The 19,207-nt window shown below is 37.3% G+C and overlaps 1 protein-coding gene across 1 annotated transcript; it reads left to right on the top strand.

Annotated features, from left to right (window-relative positions):
• The first annotated feature begins 13,972 nt into the window (after nt 1-13,972).
• Nucleotides 13,973-16,205, top strand: LOC108265095 (uncharacterized). The gene is made up of 2 exons (XM_017467208.3): nt 13,973-14,124; nt 14,266-16,205. Exon 2 carries the CDS (start codon nt 14,290-14,292, stop codon nt 15,262-15,264), a length of 975 nt encoding a protein of 324 aa, XP_017322697.1. The 5' UTR covers nt 13,973-14,124; nt 14,266-14,289; the 3' UTR covers nt 15,265-16,205.
• The last annotated feature ends 3,002 nt before the right edge of the window (nt 16,206-19,207 follow it).

Raw genomic sequence — 19,207 nt, forward strand, 5'->3', positions numbered from 1 at the left:
TGACCCTTCAGGGTCTATAGACCTGTTACCACCTTATGCCACAGTTGGCTCATTAAACCTAAGGCGCCAGCCACTAATGGTGTTGGAAGACAAGGAACAGCTTCAGTCACTCCAGCAGGCTGACAAAGTCATCTCATCAATATATACTGACTTGGTGAGCGGCTCCTGTATTCACCAGACTTCGGTATTCAGGATGGGCTGGTTTACTTTATGGACAAGAGGACTTCCTGCCGGCTTCATCCACACAAGGATCTACGCTTCTATGTGCCAGAAGCTCTGAGGGAGCAACACTCTTGGCTCTAGGTATGCAGAAGTTCCTTACATAAACATATGCATACACAGCCCACTCACACAGAAACTCACTCATATGCCCTTCGCCCTAGCCACACACCATGGGTTACCTGTAACTGGGAGGTTAACAGGTGGACAAATCCTTATTTTGCTCCTCTATTTGAATATTGAAGTGATATGTTTTCAGTTTTCTCATTCTCTTTGGCAGTCTATTGTTTTACAGAAGTATACATTTCTTAATTGGGTACTGTGACATACTGCTTTGTTTTTGAAATACTGTTAATGCCTGTGTACCTTGAGGTTTTGATGTTATGTTATTATTTCAAACAATGTGAAGTTCTGAAAATGTTAATTGGAAAAAAAATATTTACAATATTTAATCTGGTATGATTCACAGCATGCTACAGATTTTATGTTCTAATTTATTTGTGCATCCAGTTTAATTATTTTGTCAATCAAATTAATAGTTAAAATAAAAAATAAAAAATCTGACTATATTTGGTCAGACAACTTATGGTGAATGTATTTGTTAGACAATATTTAATCTGGTATGATTCACAGCATGCTACAGATTTTATGTTCTAATTTATTTGTGCATCCAGTTTAATTATTTTGTTGTAGAATTTTCCAATATGTTTTAGATTATTAACAACTGAAATAAGTAGTTAAGATATGCTACCCAGCCTGCTTGACTATCCTTGTAATTACCCTTATCAGTAGATAGAACTAATAAAACAATCTAATTAGTAAATGGGTAAGATGAACACCAGCTTGACCAGCAAATCTGCTGACCCACCATTTAAAACCATCTGAACACCAGCTTTGCCAGGATGGGAGACCAGCTGACCCACCCACCATCTAAAACATCTGAACACCAGATTTGCCAGGCTGGGAGAACTGCTTGACCAACTTGGCCAGGCTGGGAGACCTGCTTGACCAACTTGGCTTGGCTGGGAGTCCAGCTTAAACCAGCTACATCCATCTTAAACCAGCAAAGACCAGCCAACCAGCCTAGGCTGGCTTTAGCTGATTTTTTCAGTTGGGAAAAGTCCTAAAAGTAGATAAAGAGAACCCAATTAAACAAATCCAACAACAATATTATACATGGTCATTTATTTATTGAGGAAAATGATCTAATATGACATGTCTCTGAGAGGCAAAAGTATGTGAACTTTTGCTTTCAGTATCTGGTGTGACCCCCTTGTGCAGCAATAACTGCAACTAAACATTTCTGGTAACTGCTGATCAGTCCTGCACATTGGCTTGAAAGAATTTTAGCCCATTCCTCAGTACAAAGCAGCGGGATGTTGGTGTTTTTTCTCACTTGAACTGCTTGCTGTAGGTCCTTCTATAACATTTCTATTGGATTAAGGTCAGTACTTTGACTTGGCCATTCCAAAACATTAACTTTATTCTTCATTAACCATGCTTTGGTAGAATGACTTGTGTGTTTAGAGCCATTGTCTTGCTGCATGACCCACTTTTTCTTGGGATTCAGCTCACAGACAGATGTCCTGGCATTTTCCTTTAGAATTCACTGATATAATTCAGAATGCATTGTTCCATCAATGATGGCAAGCCATCCCAGCCCAGTTACAGCAAAACAGGCCCAAACTAAGATACTACCACCACCATGTTTCATAAATGGGATAAGGTTCTTATATTGGAATGCAGTATTTTCCTTTCTCCAAACATAACACTTCTCATTTAAGCTAAAAATTCTATTTTGGTCTCATCAGTCCACAAAGCATTTTTCCAATAGCCTTCTAGCTTGTCCATGTGTTATTTAGCAAACTTCAGGGGGCAGCAATCTCCTCTGTTATGCCATGATACACTTCCACAAATGTATTGTGAAGATCAGACTTTGATAGTTCACATTTCTTTAAATAAAATAGGGTCGCCCACTCACACCCGATTTTCATCCCATTTATTGAAAACGCCTGTTTTTAGCCTTCAAATTAACTGCTATTCCTAGAGGTTCACATACTTTTGCCACTCACAGATATGTAAAATTGGAGCATTTTCCTCAATAAATAAATGACCATGTATAATATTTTTGTCTCCTTTGTTTAATTGGGTTCTCTTTGTCTACTTTTTGGACTTGTGTGAAAATCTGATCATGTTTTAGGTCATATTTATGCAGATATATAGAAAATTTTAAAGGGTTCACAAACTTTCAAGCACCACTGTATATACATAGATGCCTCATTGGCAAAGTTTTATTAATGCCACAATTCATCACCATTTGCCATATTGAACGGTCAAGATTTGCCAGTTACTGCATGAGTGAATTGACAGATGCAGCATACAACAGGATCAACAGCCTTTTCACAAGATTTAGTTTATCATCGACTGTTGCATATATATTAAACAGATCTTAATATAGCCTAATTATTTTTAATGAAGGCAGGTGAACTTGTGACAACACCGGGTAAACACACACACACACACACACACACGTGCGTGCACACACACACACAATTTTATATATAACGATATTAGCCCCTGATGTTTTGGGTTCATCCCCTGATGTTTTCAAATCTTAGAAACGCCCCTGAGTCCAAGCATGTACATAGTGCTGAAAAGCTCTATGTAAAAGTCATATAAACACTAAATTTGTAGGAAAGGTGCACCCACTACTCAGGCACATGAACGGACCCACCAATTATAATCCTAGCTTCAGATCAAAGGTGCTGGATGTGCATTTGGTATGATCTAATTTTATGTTAGTTAGGTTACTAAAACAAACTTTCCGAAATTTTCGATGTATTTGTATAGCTCGGGGAACAGACACAGTCTCTATAGAATGTACTACAAGTGCTGAACTATTAATTGATTTTGATAAATGTTATTGTAGGAATATGTAATTACGGTAGGCAGTCACTTGGTGTGTAGCGTCTTGGAGATGTTGTCTGACAGCAGTTCTGCTCCGAGGCTGCTGGGGTGCAGGCCATCAGGACGAAACAACCTAGGACGCTCCCAGAACAGATTCCAGTTATTAACAAACAGCAGATTCTGTTCATTACACCAAGAAACTAACCAGTCATTCAAAGCGAGAAGTCTACTGAACTTTTCAGCTCCACGTCTGTATGTGGGATGAGGTCCAGAAACGAGGATCTTCGTGGTGGGTGATCTGCTTCGTACCATCTCGATCAATCTGGTGAAGTCCCTCTTCAGAACCTCCATCTGCAGCAGCCTGATGTCCTTCTCCCCCGCGTGCAGCACGACTGCTCCAATGCTCGGCAACAGGCAACAACGACAGCAGAGCTCCAGCCTGAGGCCTACGGGGAAGCCTCACCTGTGGAGCTCCCGCCTGAGGTCAACATGGCGACCTCAGAGCTACAGCTTGAGGCCTACAGGTAGGTCTCAGCTGTGGAGCTCCTGCACGTCGAAGAAGCTGTCCTGCAGGAGGCCAACCTGCTGTCCTGCCCAGCTGAGGAAGCTGTCCCGCTATCCAGCCCAGCTGAGGAGGCTGTCCCGCTGCCCTGCCCAGCCGAGGAAGCTGTCCCGCTGTCCAGCCCAGCCGAGGAGGCTGTCCCGCTGCCCTGCCCAGCCGAGGAAGCTGTCCCGCTGTCCAGCCCAGCTGAGGAGGCCCTCCCGCTGCCCTGCCCAGCCGAGGAGGTCCCTCCGAGTTCCAGTGCTGCTGGGGACGGTGCCCAGCCTTCCAGTGACGTTTTTGGGTTTTTGGCGCTCCAGCGCCTTTGGAGGGGGGTTCTGTTACGCGAACGCTGTAACACGGCGTCTAAGTGGACACGTGACGTGCTGCAGCACGGTGTCTAAGTGGACACGTGACTTTGTTTTGGTTTGTTCGCTTCCTTCTTGAGACATTGACCTACGTTTGAGTATGTCTTTGATTTGCCCCAGGTGTCCATGCTTTAGTTTGATTATGTTGGCTATTTAAACCCCTCGGTGGCTGCGACTGTGCACAGTATTATAGTTTGTATGCTTTGTACCAAACGTCTGATGTGTTTTCCGTTTATGTTTGACTACGATAGTGAATGCGTTAGCATGCTAAGCGGTCTTCCTCCATATCCTGTTTTTGTTTCATGCCATGAGTCCTGTTTCTCGTTTCCCTGGTGAAGACCGCATCTCCTGTGTTTTGTTTGACTGCTGTTAATAAAGACTTTGATCTGCACCTGCATCCGCTTCCAGTCCCGTTCTGTGACATAATGATGCATTAAGAGACTTGACATTTCCAACCACTGTTGGAGAGGGGCGCTGGCCCCTGCTGAAATCTGATTGGCTTATATATCTGTTTTATTATATATATTATATATAGCCTATATGTTACCAGTTTGATGTTCAGTGATGAAGTAGAAATTCTCTTGTTTGTGGTGAGTGAATGTGAGCCTAACAGGAGACTTTTTAGAATTCAATGTTAATATGAATTAATAACATTCAATAAGTTAAAAAATATTACTTTAATCTTCAGAATTTAGGTAATGTGTTAATTTTTATTTGAGTAATGTGATATCTGTTTATGAGACCAGTTACTGTGAAACAACTTGTTGAAATGGAGAGAATAAAGTTTTTACTTGCATTTCCTTCAGAATTGTGGAATTAATTATTATTAATTTAAAAGAAGGTATAAAAGGCAGAACTATCTATATCAGCTATTGGTATCGGCCGATATCACTCTGAATAATTGGTTATCAGTATCGGCTGAGAAATTTTGCATCGGGGAGAGGGGAGGGGTGGGGGAAGGTGAGAGGGGAGGGCCGGAGGGAGGCACGTATACATGCGCACTTTATGTTTGACTTAAGTTGGTGTGTATGTTTTATGTTCTAATTTTTGTTTTGTTTAATTTTTTTTTGTTTGTTTATTATTCAATAGTACGTTTAGGTTCAGCTGGTTCTCGCCTCCTCCTTGGCCAGCTTTGAAGTTTGTTACAGTAGTGCCAAAACCCAGGAAAACCTGTTCGCAAAATCACAAGCGCCAATTAGCTTAGCTTATGGCCTTAGTGCGTTTAAAGCAAAATAATAATAATAATAATGAAACACACTCAGTGTTTGGTGCAATTGAGCAAAATCCCAGTGTAGCTCCTATCTCAGTAAGTGAGCGTGTTTGGCTTGGTGCTGCTCGTTCCCGGGCAACAAATCAGGCACTTCAAAGAGCTACACTGGGATTTTGCTCAATTGCAACAAAAAGCGAATGTTTCATTATTATTTATTAATTTAATTCAATTTTTAATTTTTTGCTTTAAACCCGATAAGATCCTAAGCTAAGCTAAGCTAATTGGCTACTGCCACAATGGCTCTGCTTCTGCTAGTAACCGGGCGTAAATCTTCACGGGCATAACCCTTCGTAAATTTTCACCAGGCAAGTTCTTGGAAAATCTCACAACTTCCATTTGGCTATATAGTCTATAGACAGCCGTTAAAACAGGAAGTAATCTCCTAATATGGGTATGAGAGCTAAGTCACTTATTCAGCTTTAAATACAGAGTGTATGTTTCTTTCCCTTCTTATATTATATAACATATCTCTGGCTTGTTCAACATGGGGTAGGCAGAAACTCATTTGATCAAGAGCTTTATTCAGCTGTTGTTTTAATATTCTCATCTGTTCATGCGTCCATTCACTGGATTCAATCTCATTGTCCAGTTGTTGGGAAATAGTCCAGAGAGCCGAGGCCCATATCTCTTGGCGAGCTGCTGTGAGGGAAAACCAGGTTTCGGGAATGTTCGTGTAGTTCTCCTCTTGAACTCCCGGTAGAGTGTAGAATGCTTTTGGGTAGGTCCGACGGTAGTGCCGCTTTCTCTCTGAACTCTTTTTCTTCTTTTCCTCTCTCTCTTTTTCTGCTTTCTCGTTCCATGCCTCTTTGTATGATTAATGCGTTTTAGATTATACAGCATAATTAAGCAGCATATACATATCATAATTAAACAGCATACATGATAACTATTAAGCAAGCATTTGTACCACAAAATCATTCATTCATTCAATCTTTCCTTGTGCCTTTATGGTGACCTTAGGGAATAGCCATGATCATGTTCAATTATTCAAATATTCCCATACGAATCCCTGATCGGCCTCGAGTTCCTCAGCCAGTAGTTGCAGGGATTCCATTACAAAACCCATCAACAAACCAAAGTTAAAGCTGTTCTGTACTGAATGGGCTAAAATTCCTCGAAGCCAGTGTGCAGGACTGATCAACGGCTACCGGAAATGCAGAAATTTCTTTGCAGTTATTCCTGCACAGGTGGGTCACAAGAGATACTGAAAGCAAAGGTTGTACTACTTTTGCCACTCACAGATATGTAATATTGGATCATTTTCCTCAATAAATAAATGACCAAGTATAATATTTTTGTCTCATATTTTTAATTGGGTTCTCTTTAACTTCTTTTAGGACTTGTGTTACAACCCCAATGCTAATAAAAAAAAGAGTAGTGATTTGTAAATGTACTTTGACTTGTAATTAAACAAAAAACGTATAAAGTGTTACGATACAGGAAGGTGAGGCGGGAGCAGGTGCAGATCAAAATCTTTATTGCTCGAACACAAGGTCAAGAAACATGAGCAGCGATACGCGGTCTAAGACATGAAGTGAGATTCAAGGCATGAAACATAAACAGGACACGAGAACACGACCGCTTAACATCGAGGTGGCTAACACTTACATGTACTTAGACTTAGTTAGCTAGTTAACTGTATCTCCAAATAATACTGAGTGAAATGTAACGTAACATGAGGGCTTTAAATAGCAACACAATCAAACTAAACACAGACAGCTGGAGTAAATCAAGACACACCCTCGAACATCAACCAATGCTTAAACAGGGGGAGAACCAAAACAAAGAAAGGCGCGTGTCCATATACAAGAGTGCAGTCTCGTGCACGCGCGCTCTCTAAAGCCGCTCATGCATGTCGACGCCGCAGTGGGAGCCGCAGTGGGAGCCATCTGTCAGTGGGAACATAACATAAAGACAAGGTATTGCTGTTTTACCTAATCCAAAGGTTCTCAACCTTTTGTAACTAAAGCCCCCCAAGCCTCCCTATCATGTGGCATGCCCCCCCCTCCCCCCCATATTGCAGGAAACCAGCCAGGTATAATGATTATCTATCTATCTATCTATCTATCTATCTATCTATATATATATATATATATATATATATATATATATATATATATATATATATATATACACACACACACACACACACAAACCTAATCTATAATCTGTTTTTGATAGATAGATTTTTTTGTTGTTTTTTTTGCTTTTGTTTTTTTTTGTACTTTTTTGTACTTTTAACTTTTATGACTTTTATAAAACTATATAACGGACAGGCATGGAACATGAGTGATCAAAAATGTTTTTGAACACTATAACAGAACTAGGTTGTAATAACGTGTACTATTTTACATGTAAAACATGTTGCATTACATTCGTATTGCAACATGTTTAGTAACATAAGGTATAGTTATAACTTAACAGAATTATAGCTTGACAGTTATAATGGCTAAAATTGTATTGGCTTTTAAGATTATCCAAGTTACAAAAATCCTTTTTAAAGTTTTTTAAAAACTTTTTTAAAAGATTTTTTTTTCAAATCCTCAGAATATGCCCATACATAAGTGTGTCAATTTTGATGAAAATATCTCATTCCATCTGTTGTCTCTAATTTTCCAAAAAGTTAAACACAGCTAAGTTATATCATCAAGTACTTACATAAGTTTGAGGATGAAGAAAACACAGTGAGCCGTGAGTAGGAATAGCAAGGGTCCAATTTATTGCTCACCACACGAGACCCACACAGTAGGACATCCCAAAGTCGTCAGGGCGAGACTTTGTGCCATTGCAGACTGTTTGAGTACTACCAACCCTCAAAGTTTCTAGTCTCTAGGCCTTAAAGTTAGTTCAGCACCATCAGTTTTATGACAGAAAATTTTTTTAAAGCTGCAAGCAGCATTGTTGGGGGCTAAGCACCCAGACTCGATAAGCTGCACATTGACAGATGGGCTAAAATTGATGCATAAGCAATCACAGGAATGATTTGTAGTTTCATGCATTTGCCAGTCCAAATTAGACCCAAATTTGACCAGATGACGACACTAAAGCTTTGGCAGCACTTGGCCCCAATTTGGTCACAACGTTTCTTAGACTCTCCCCAATCAGTGTGCCAAATTTCACGACTTTTTAAAAGACAATTCTATGGGCTGCTATAGACAACTTAGCCAGAATAAGATTCTTAAAAAAATGTGAGTGGTGCTTGGGTGTGCAAAATTTGAAACAGACATGCAGCTGCACATTCTGGTCATTACATGTGTCTATGTGTTTCTTAGCATAAATAATTCGACATATATTGGTATCTGTAATGATTCTATTTAACTGGAGTTTTTAATATAATAGGCAGTCTAAATACCCATAGAAAAATTCTCCTCATTGTGTTGAGTGTTTTCATATATCACATGCCTATGTTGAAATAGTTTTGTGATTCCACTTATTTTGGGGGTTACTGTACACATGATATCACATGACTTGCATGTGAGGTCACTACAATACACATAACGCAATTCTCCTCACTGAGCCAAGCATTTTGATATTCGCAAGCCTAATTTTAAGTTTTGTGATTCCACTTATTTTGTGGGTTAACGTGGACATGAAGTCTAAAAAACACCAATAACGCATTTCTGCACACTGAATTGAGTGCAGTGTCATCCCCCATAATGCAACTCTCCTCACTGAGCTAATCGTTTTGATGAATGACATGGAAATTTCATCTGGAATTTCACACGACACATACATGGGAATGGCGATGAAAGTAATCATACATCTCCCCAAAAGTGAGGTAAATGTTATGGGACTAGTTAGGTACAGAATATTTTCCTATGTAAATCTAAAACATTGTCTCTGTTTAATCCTCTAGACCAGCAGTTCTTGCTGGGAGTCGCAAAGGAGTCTGAGCTGTGATACCTGTGTTTTAATTCCCCATTCATTTTCTATGCCTCCCAAAAGTGAGTTTTTAGCCATGTGTGTGAAAAGTGCACATGGGAACACTAAGAAAAGTAATAGCACATCTGTCCCAATGGAGCTGCACATTTTGAGGTATGGTTTGTGATGGTGACACAAATGGTGTGGGATTAGTTATGCGACAAAAAAGTGTCCGGAACAATAAAAAGAACTAGACATGTACATGTCCTCAAGAAAATGTGAGTGGTGCTTGCCGTGGTTAAACTCGGATAGGGTGCCAAAACTTTTAGAGCCTCATTGAGAGGGTGCCAATACTTTTAGAGTTGGCTGTGTGGGGTGCCAATACTTGTAGAGCGGGACAGATAGGGTGCCAATACTTTTAGAGCTGGCATGTAGGGTGGCAGCACTTTTAGAGCTGACCATGTAGGGTGTTAATATTTTTAGAGCTGGACATGTAGGATGCCAATATTTTCAGAGTTGCACGGATAGGGTGCCAATACTTTTTAGAACTGGCCATGTAGAGTGTCAATACTTTTAGGGCTGGCCATGTAGGGTGCCAATATTTTCAGAGTTGCATGGATAGGGTGCCAATACTTTTTAGAACTGGCCATGCAGGGTGCCAATACTTTTAGAGCTGGACATGTAGGGTGCCAATACTTTTAGTGTACACGTGTGTGTGAGTTTTGACAGTTGGCCCCAGGCTCTGAACATTCCCTCAATGTAAGTGAATGGGAGCTTTTGGGAATTTTCATTGTGCACAACGGGAATACCAGGAGTCTGATCATTTTGGAAAAATAGAGCCTGACAAGTGTGATCGACCTGAAGGACTGTGCTGAGTTTCTTGGAAGTAGCTTGAAAGCATGAAAGGAGTTATAACAGTCAGAATTTTTTTATGCAAGTCAATTTTTGGCCACTTCCATACCAGGAATTCCGGACTTCCAATCCCTTAGAAAAGTCTCTGCAGGTCGATTTGACACCACAAACATGGGTCTATGACAAACGGAGCAGGATGAGTTATACGTCAAAGTATTGTGTGGCAGAATAATAGTAAAATATAGCTGCAACCAGCAATTATCAGGGTTCAAGCCATTTAGGGCCCTTAAAGTCGTTAAAAGATATTACTTAATATTGTGCAATCCTATAAGCACCTAAATCAAAGAAAAACCGGCCTTCATTTAGATTGTCTAATAACTGCAGAACATTGCTCGACCAATGGCGGCCACGTTTTTCAATATTCACAATTGTCCTCGTTGGACACTGGACATTGGACAAGGACAATTCTTCTAAGATTTATTTATCAAGTCTATTGGACCAATGGTTCCACATTTACTCCCAATTTCATGTTTTCTTTTGTTATTATGCCACCAACTGGTCACAATCAGTATTATTTTAAGAACTGTCCTCAGATTGAGCCCATACATAAGTATCCCAAGGTTGGTGAAAATATCTCATTCTATTCAAGAGTTAAAGCAATTTAAGTTAAAGTGGCCATGCCCACTTCAAACCTGTTGATGTGTCCTTGTGAGGGTAAATCAAAAGTTTTTTTTTTTTTTTTTGATAATTATTGATCAAAGTAGTCCAAAGAATTGTGTGCCAATAGTTTTATTTCACTTGAGAGAAAAACCTATGACTAGTTCACAAAAGTAGGCTTTTAACATTATCTGAAATATTTACCGAACGGGTTTCACAGACACCAATGGTTCTTGAGGCACATATGTTTAGAATGAGAAGGCCTATCATTTATTGTATATTAGTTGTGTTTGTTCAAAACAGTGCATTATATGCACTGTTTACACCAACATAAACTGTGATAGTGCCACTTAGTGGCACAATTCTTTAAAACTTTGCACAAACCTCTTAGATCAAGAGTCAAATAGACCCACCAAGTTTTGTTCTGATCAGCCATTGGTAACCTTGCCTAGTAGCTACTGAAATTTGAGTGGCCGATGGCGGCCATGTTTTTCAACATACATGAATGCGCTCATAAACAGTGATGGCAACTGAGATAGAGACACTGTATGAATATTTTGAAGTCATTTGGATCAACGGTTCCATAGTTACAACCAATTTAATTTTTTTCAGTATTATAGCACCACCATGTGGCAAAACTGTGCCAACTTTTCTGCACGATCATAGATTGTCCTCAAACATAAGCATGCCAAATTTGGTGAAGATATCTCATTTCGTTCAAGAGTTATAGCCATTTACGTAAAAGTGGCCATGCCTACTTCCTGTGTTTTTACATACTGTAGCTACCGCGAGTTGAAAGTTCAAACTTTTTTTAATAACTTTTGATAATGAGAATTCCTAGAATCGTTTGGCACTGGTTTGGTACTGATGAGACGAAAAACCTAGGACTAGTTTGCAAAGTAGATTTTACAAATAATCCAAGATGGTGGACAATTTTTATAGGCGGAAATGAAATCAGAGATATGCGATTTGTACATCTGGGCCAAAGGATTCCATAGATATAAGACACTTGAGTGTGTGACAAAAGGTGCAAAAGTTCTGACTATTTTTCTAAACATGCTCACTATAACGCCACCATCTGGCCGATCGGGTTGGAACTTTGTGACGCTGTAGTACTCTGGGGCACTACTTTCCCTCAATGTTTCAGCTCACTAGGCCTTTTTTGGTTTGGTCTACACAATCAGTTTTAGGGCAGAATAATGATTAAAAAACAAACAAATAAATAAATAAATAAAATCCTTACAATTACACTAGGGTTTCAAGCCAGAAGGGCTGAAACCCTATTGTAATTGTAAGGATTTTTTTTATAAAATAAAAGTAATGAAAATCCTTACAATTACAATAGGGTTTCAGCCCTTCGGCTGTTATGAATGACTAAGGGAATTTGGCTTATGTGTTACTTCATATTTATAGTCACCCAGTACTAAAATGTTTTGAAATATCAAAATATCAGAATATACTTCGAATATATATATTTTTTCATATGAATTCATAGGGGTGCCAATAATTGTTGCACACCTATATTTAAGAAAGATGATTTATATATAAAAATATATATATATATATATATATATATATATATATATATATATATATATATTGTTTGACATCCATGTGAGCAGAGTATTTTTGTGAATTTTATTTTTTTTTAAAAAGATTACGAGGTTAAACAATAAAGAAAATTTTTCACAGCCTTCTTTGCTCCTATTTACCAAGGGTGCCAATATTAGTGGAGGGCAGTGTGTGTGTGTGTGCGTGTGTGTGTGTGTGTGTGTGTGTGTGTGTGTGTGTGTGTGTGTCTGTCTGTGTGTATGTGTCTGTCTGTGTGTATATATATATATATATATATATATATATATATATATATATATATATATATATATATATATATATATATATATATATATATATATATAAATTAAAACCTAAATAGAATCTAAATATTTTACTTTCCCTTTAAAAGAAAACAAATCACTCTGAAAAAGAAATGCAAAATTTTTTTTAAATTATTTTCATAAATTGAAATTTAGGGGTTAATGTTTGGGACAGCAACTTCCTAATAGAAAGTACTCTAAAAATTATGATTTTATAAATATTTAGCTTATTATTATCTAAATTAATGCCATGGGTTTAACTGGATCACAACATAATCTTATTAAATAGCCAAAGGCTGAATTACTTGTTTTTTAATAGTATTTTTTTTATTGTGTGACCGCAGTTTGAACTAATTTGGTAGAATTGTCCACAAACACACACAGACACACACACACACACACACACACACACACACACACACACACACACATTTTTTTTTTTACTTTGATCTGCTATGTTTTTGTATTTGTAGTCCTTATTTTTACATAGTTTATTATGATATTACTGTGATATTATAAGAAGCCAAACTATTCAGAACTAATCTTTCAGAAACCAAGTCATTAATTATTATTTCTCTAATAAAATTGATGTTTTGATAATTTTGACTTATTTAATAAAATCTTCATAGGTTAAAATATAACTAGAATATAAATACCTATAAATAGAATATAATTGATGTAATTAACAAAGATGAATGTTTAAATGTAGAATAGGTTGTTTCGAGAAAATTCATATTATTACACTTTAGGATATGGCAATATTCAAATTCTAAGTCTATTAAAATCACCCAGGACTATTTAAGAGAGGTAACATGCAGGGCAAGCAAAGCTGTGGTACAACCTCAAATTTGACTTGCATTTATTTTGGGTATACCCAAATAATTTAAAATCAGGATTCAGGGGTTTTGTATAAAAGTAAAATTCTTGACTTACCATTGTTCAAATTACTAATATTCATATATTCAAAACCATATCACAGAGTGAAGCGTGTTTTAGAAGACATTTTGTGCTGCTGAACACAAAATGACTCCGTCTCTGATACAAGTAACTGAATTGCTTGAAAATCAGAAGCTATACAAAGTATAATTATAGTATAATTTTAGCCATGATGATCATTCTAAATGACCATAACCTATTATTTAAGTTTATTATTATTATTATTATTATTATTATTATTATTATTATTATTATTATTATTATTATACAGTCTTTTATCTAAAACTAAGTTGGTATTAAGCATCTATTCCACATGTGAATGAAAGAGTGTGCTATGTGAAGACCCCCCGGAAAAGGCATTTAAATGCCTGGTGAATTTCCACACCACAAAATTTGGAGGTGGTTAAGTTGACCGATCATTCAAATGTATCATTTGCCCACAGTATGGGCAGACTTCTCAGGCTTGGTATAAATGTAAGACCAGTTTATGTTTCTGCCTACATTGCAGAACATCATAAAAAGATTCAGAATGAATCATGTCGTTGTAGGTCCAAACAAATGGAACAATATATTGCTTAATTTTACTTCTCCAAAATCCAAGAGTCATTGGAAAAAGTGACTATAGAGAAAGCCACTGAGGTAATGTAATCCTTTTTCATCCTAAGTGAATTTTACATAATAATAGATGTACTCAGTATAAATTGTTTTTAGCAGTATTTTGTCATTTATTGTGTTATTATTATTTTTAAAAACTATAAACATAACTACCTTATGTAACAGGTGCCTACAGAAAAATCATCAATCATGCTGAGTACCGTGGACCAGATTGGACTCTGGCTCTTAATTGGCTTTCTAGCCACTCTTACAATCTTTTTTAATGTCTATATCTTACTGGTGAACCAGCGAAACTGCAGAAAGAACCACCTACATCTATGCCCAGGTGACACTATAATGACTGGTATATCCGTGGCTAGTATCAGTCATCAAGCCCTCTCTTTCTTGTGGATGACTTTGGTTCAGGTGGACATAAATTGTATATATGACACTGTGGAATCCATTCTATTGGTGTTAGTTTTCTCCCTGAAGTTCTCAATAATGTGGACCACTGCCTTCCTTACCTTCTTTTATAGTACCAAGCTTGTGATCAAGCCTATCCACTGCTACACACGCATTCAGGAGGCTATTCTAAAGCATGTTCTCACTGTGGTGATTGTAATTTTTGTGTGTGGATTTACCAATTGTCTGCCACTTTTGACGATCGTAACATTTCACAACAGTAGTGCTGGAACCATTGACTGTGGTTCAATCATACCACATGAGGCTGTGGGACTTGGCTACATTATTTATCTTGTAGTCAGTGCAGACATTGTTCCAGGTATACTGATGATCAAATGCAGTATCTCCATCTCATATCACCTATCTATCCATCTACGCCACATGAAGGAAAGCACCAATGGCACTCATGCTCCCAAGCTGGGTACTCAGATGAGGGTGATCAGAATGAACCTTACCTTGGTGGTAGTGTTCCTTTGCTTTCTGGTTGTAGATCTCTATACTCAATCCACAGTAGTCTTGAAAAGTGAAAACACCATGGGCTTATCCATTCTTTTCTCCACACTTTACACTACAGTCAGTGGATTTGTGCTGATCTATGGAAAGAAGAGCTTCTGGAAAGAGTTTCTTCATTGGTATAACCTCTTTTTAGATGAGTTCTCTTGTTTAGGATGTATGAAAGTACCAGAGAGTAAGACTGTGACACACACTCCTCCAAAGCACTGACTGTTGTTTAACATACTGGCTGAAGCACTATATCTGAGTTGTGCAGCACAGCATTGTACATATATAGTTATTCACTTGGTTATACTTTATATCATATAATAAGTCATATTGTTTAGTTTAGTTTAAGAACATTTAAAAACAACAGAAGTTGAAACCAAATTGCTGTACAAGTAGTAAAAAACAGAATTAAAACAAATATTTAATAGTATCACATACCAATGAACAAATTAAAATTCTATACCCTCAGACCAAATTAAAAGATAAAGAATAAAAGTGGGTCTTGAAAGAAGATTCGAACATGAACATAGCAATAGAGGGGGAAGATGTAATATGCAAAGAGAGACTATTCCAGAGCCTGGGAGCTGCTACTGAGAAATCCCAGTCACCTTTGGTTTTAAAACATGAATGAGGGACTGAAATGAGTAGTTGACTGGATGATCAAAGAGATCTAGATTCAGTATATGGGGTAAGGAGATCACATGTATACCTATATCATTCCTATTTGGTAACCTATGCATTCCTGTGCATTTTATGGATAAAGAACAACAGCCTGCTATATAATATAAAACAAAATGCACATGTATTGTGAACAAGTTGCACATATATTATTTTTCTTTGTACTGTTCAATTTATTACATTATAAGTCCATTATATGCGGTGTCTTGTTTATTGAAACACACACAAAAAAATCAACATTTTATGCCTTACAGTGCAGCTATGCCTTGTAAGAAAGAGTGCTAGTATTCAGATTTGGTAACCAGTTTCAATACTGTTCAATGAATATAAAAGAGAAAGAGAGGTGAATATAAAATGTTAATGTAAATGATCAATTGAAGACATTGCCTTCTCATGATTTTCTTTGTTTAAAAAAAGTATTATTATTATTATTATTATTATTATTATTATTATTATTATTATTATTTAACTTCTAAATTAATTTGTCAGCCCTTCTTTGTACCAGTATAACAGCTCAATTATTTTATTTTAACTTCATGGATAAGTAAATAATAAAGTGAACTTCATTAATAATGACGAAAGTGTTACTGTGTTGATCTTCAGTAGTTCAGTATCTTCAGTAGTTAATGATCTGGAACAGTATGGAACATGGAAACTCATTACTAATGACTGAAGCATCACTGTGTTCTTCAGTATTTAACTAACTAATGGTGTAAGTATTACACCTGGTAATTCATTGCTAATTACTGTGGTGTTAGTGTTTTTTTAATGAAAGGTAACTTATTTACAACATTTTTGAAACTATGTTAATAGAGAATATTTGTTACTCATTGCTACAGTACAGCCTTGCATCTTTGTAGGTTATTGTTGTCCATTTCTTTTTTTAGACCATGACTGTATAAATAAAATAAACACACTGACCTATAGAGACATATATTAACTCATATAAGGAGACATATATTAACTCATATAAGGCTTTACATTTTAGACACTGAGGTATTGGTATAGGTACATTTTAGGTAGTAGATCTCCAGGAGGGAGGTAAAGCTCAGCTATTGGGAATTAGTGTTGATGTGATTGGTAATTAATCAATAGCTATTATTAAATAATCATAGTTAATTAGTAGTTCAAAATATGCAGGAAAAATATAAAACTCAGTAATTACTGCTTAGTTAATAATGAACTCCTGCTAATGTATTTACTGAGTAATTAACTAGTAGTAATTAACTTAGTATTTATAGGAAATGAAAAGGTTTTTAATGGAAAAACTACTCATCTGTTCCTGCTTAATTCCTGCATAGCTACCTATGAGTATTGTAAAGTGCAAATTTCAAACTGTAATGTGCTGTCAAATTTGTGTTAGTGTGAAACTAATAGTACAGCATTGCTAATATGTTACTGCATTACGCATATACTTTTTTTTATTGGAAAATTAATGATTATATATAAGTTAGCTCAAGCTGACACACAAAAGACACTTACAGATATGTGCACATACACACACATGGTCTACCCAGGTAGTAATGAATTTTTATGAGCCTCTGATCAGAGAAAGGAAAAGAAAGGGTCTGGTTGCAACCAAAAAAAAAAAGGGGGCGGGGCAGGTGACAATATATTAACTTGTGTTATAAATACAAAGGAATTGTTGTAAAAGAGATTGGCAGGTTTTTTCACACTCTAGTATTATTAATACAGTTTCAGCACTGTGGAGTTTTTTTTTTCATTCTCATTTCACACAATAAAGTTTTATTTTATATCATTACATCCAAACAACTTTGTAGCGTGGCCACATAAGGGGTTCAATATATATACATGTATACATATAGGTTCACGTAATAATGTGATTGTATGACGGTTCATTTGTCCTTAATACACAGTATCTGGTCATGTTCTTTTACTCTCACAATAGTTCACATGAGACTTCCTGTCATGTTAGATCATTTGACCTCAGGCAGAAACCAGAGGACTGTCCACTTCCATAAAGAGAACCGGTAGGCTGGCACTGAGGAGGTCTACTTCCACTTTCTTCCTCTTCTTCTTTTTTAAATAAGGAATCGCTTTCCAATTCGGATAACCTTTTTTCTCTTTTTATTATGTATGTCCTTTTCTGGATGCTCGCCTCGTTGTGGAGTAATCTTGGACTGAGCACACTCCGGCATTGTTCAATTGGGAGAATCTACAACCCCTGGCAAAAATGATGGAATCACCACACTTAGAGTGGCTTTTTTACTTCATAGCAAATAAACAAATCACAGATGTGACACTAAAGGGAATTCTCTTATATCATGTACTCTCTTATATTTTAAACTGCTACTAAAACACCTTAGATATGGGGAATACTGGGTTATAGTTTCTGTTTGTGTGTCTCTGTGCTATCAAATACCTATGATGAATGTATTCACTTAATTACCTCTTTGAATAAGCTGATTAACTTTATTATAGCTGACACATGTATTTTCTATACCTTGAAAAGACTTATTTTGTAGTATGACTCTGTGTGCCGTGTGCTTTGTCTGAATCTGTCTAGCTCCTGCAAAAGTAGAAACACACCCACGCACTTGTTTATCTATGTGTATAAATACTTCTGTTCTGCACAAATAAATCGGACGTCTCTGTGAACAGCATGTGTGTCAGTGTGTGTTCATTTAGACTCTCCAGGCCTGAAACGCTCTGCGGTCAACCACACATAGCACATGAAAAGATATTAAAAAAAAATTACAAAAATGTGAGGGGTGTACTCACTTTTGTGAGATACTGTATGTCAAAATGTTACATGGAATGGCTTCGCCTACTTCCCTTTTGCAATAAACATTATAACTTAAAGGACAAACTACCTAAGGCATTCCATGTGAATAATAAAACTTCTCGTGCACCACCACGTAGAACTAAAGTTCCGCCTCTGTATGATTCCAGCACCACTGCCCCGACTCCCAAACTTTTGTCCGCTCCAGGAGCACCTCGTAAATCTCATGCTAAACCGACCCCACCCCCAGCGCTAGCGCTAGCCACTGCTACTCCCAAGGGAGATACAGATACCGAATATGGAGGAATTCGGGGAATTCGAGGAATTTGGCCAGACCCTCCGCCTGTTAGTGGAGCAGAATTACCTCCTCCTCCACCCAAGTTTTTACAACCAACTAATTTTGCCATGGCATGGCAAGAGAAATGGAAAGAAGGCTTTCATGTAGCTCCAACTTCCTTAGCTGATTTGACTTTATGTGCTCAGGCTATTAACGTGCACAACCATAAAAAGGAACCTGTTAAATTTGTAAACGCTCTCATGTCCTGTAGTGCGTGTGTTTCCCTGTTTGGATCCTGAATTAATTTTCACGCATGAATTCATAAACATGCCGGAGTGTCATTTTAATCTCTTAGGACATGACTTAATGAGCAAACTGCATCTCACACTTGCATTCTCGGGCTCTAAATTGGTGATTTCTACACCTCTGCTTGCAGAAACCACAGTAAATCATCCTAAATCAGCTGT

This window comes from Ictalurus punctatus, chromosome 5, assembly GCF_001660625.3.
Source record: "Ictalurus punctatus breed USDA103 chromosome 5, Coco_2.0, whole genome shotgun sequence".
NCBI lineage: Eukaryota > Metazoa > Chordata > Actinopteri > Siluriformes > Ictaluridae > Ictalurus > Ictalurus punctatus.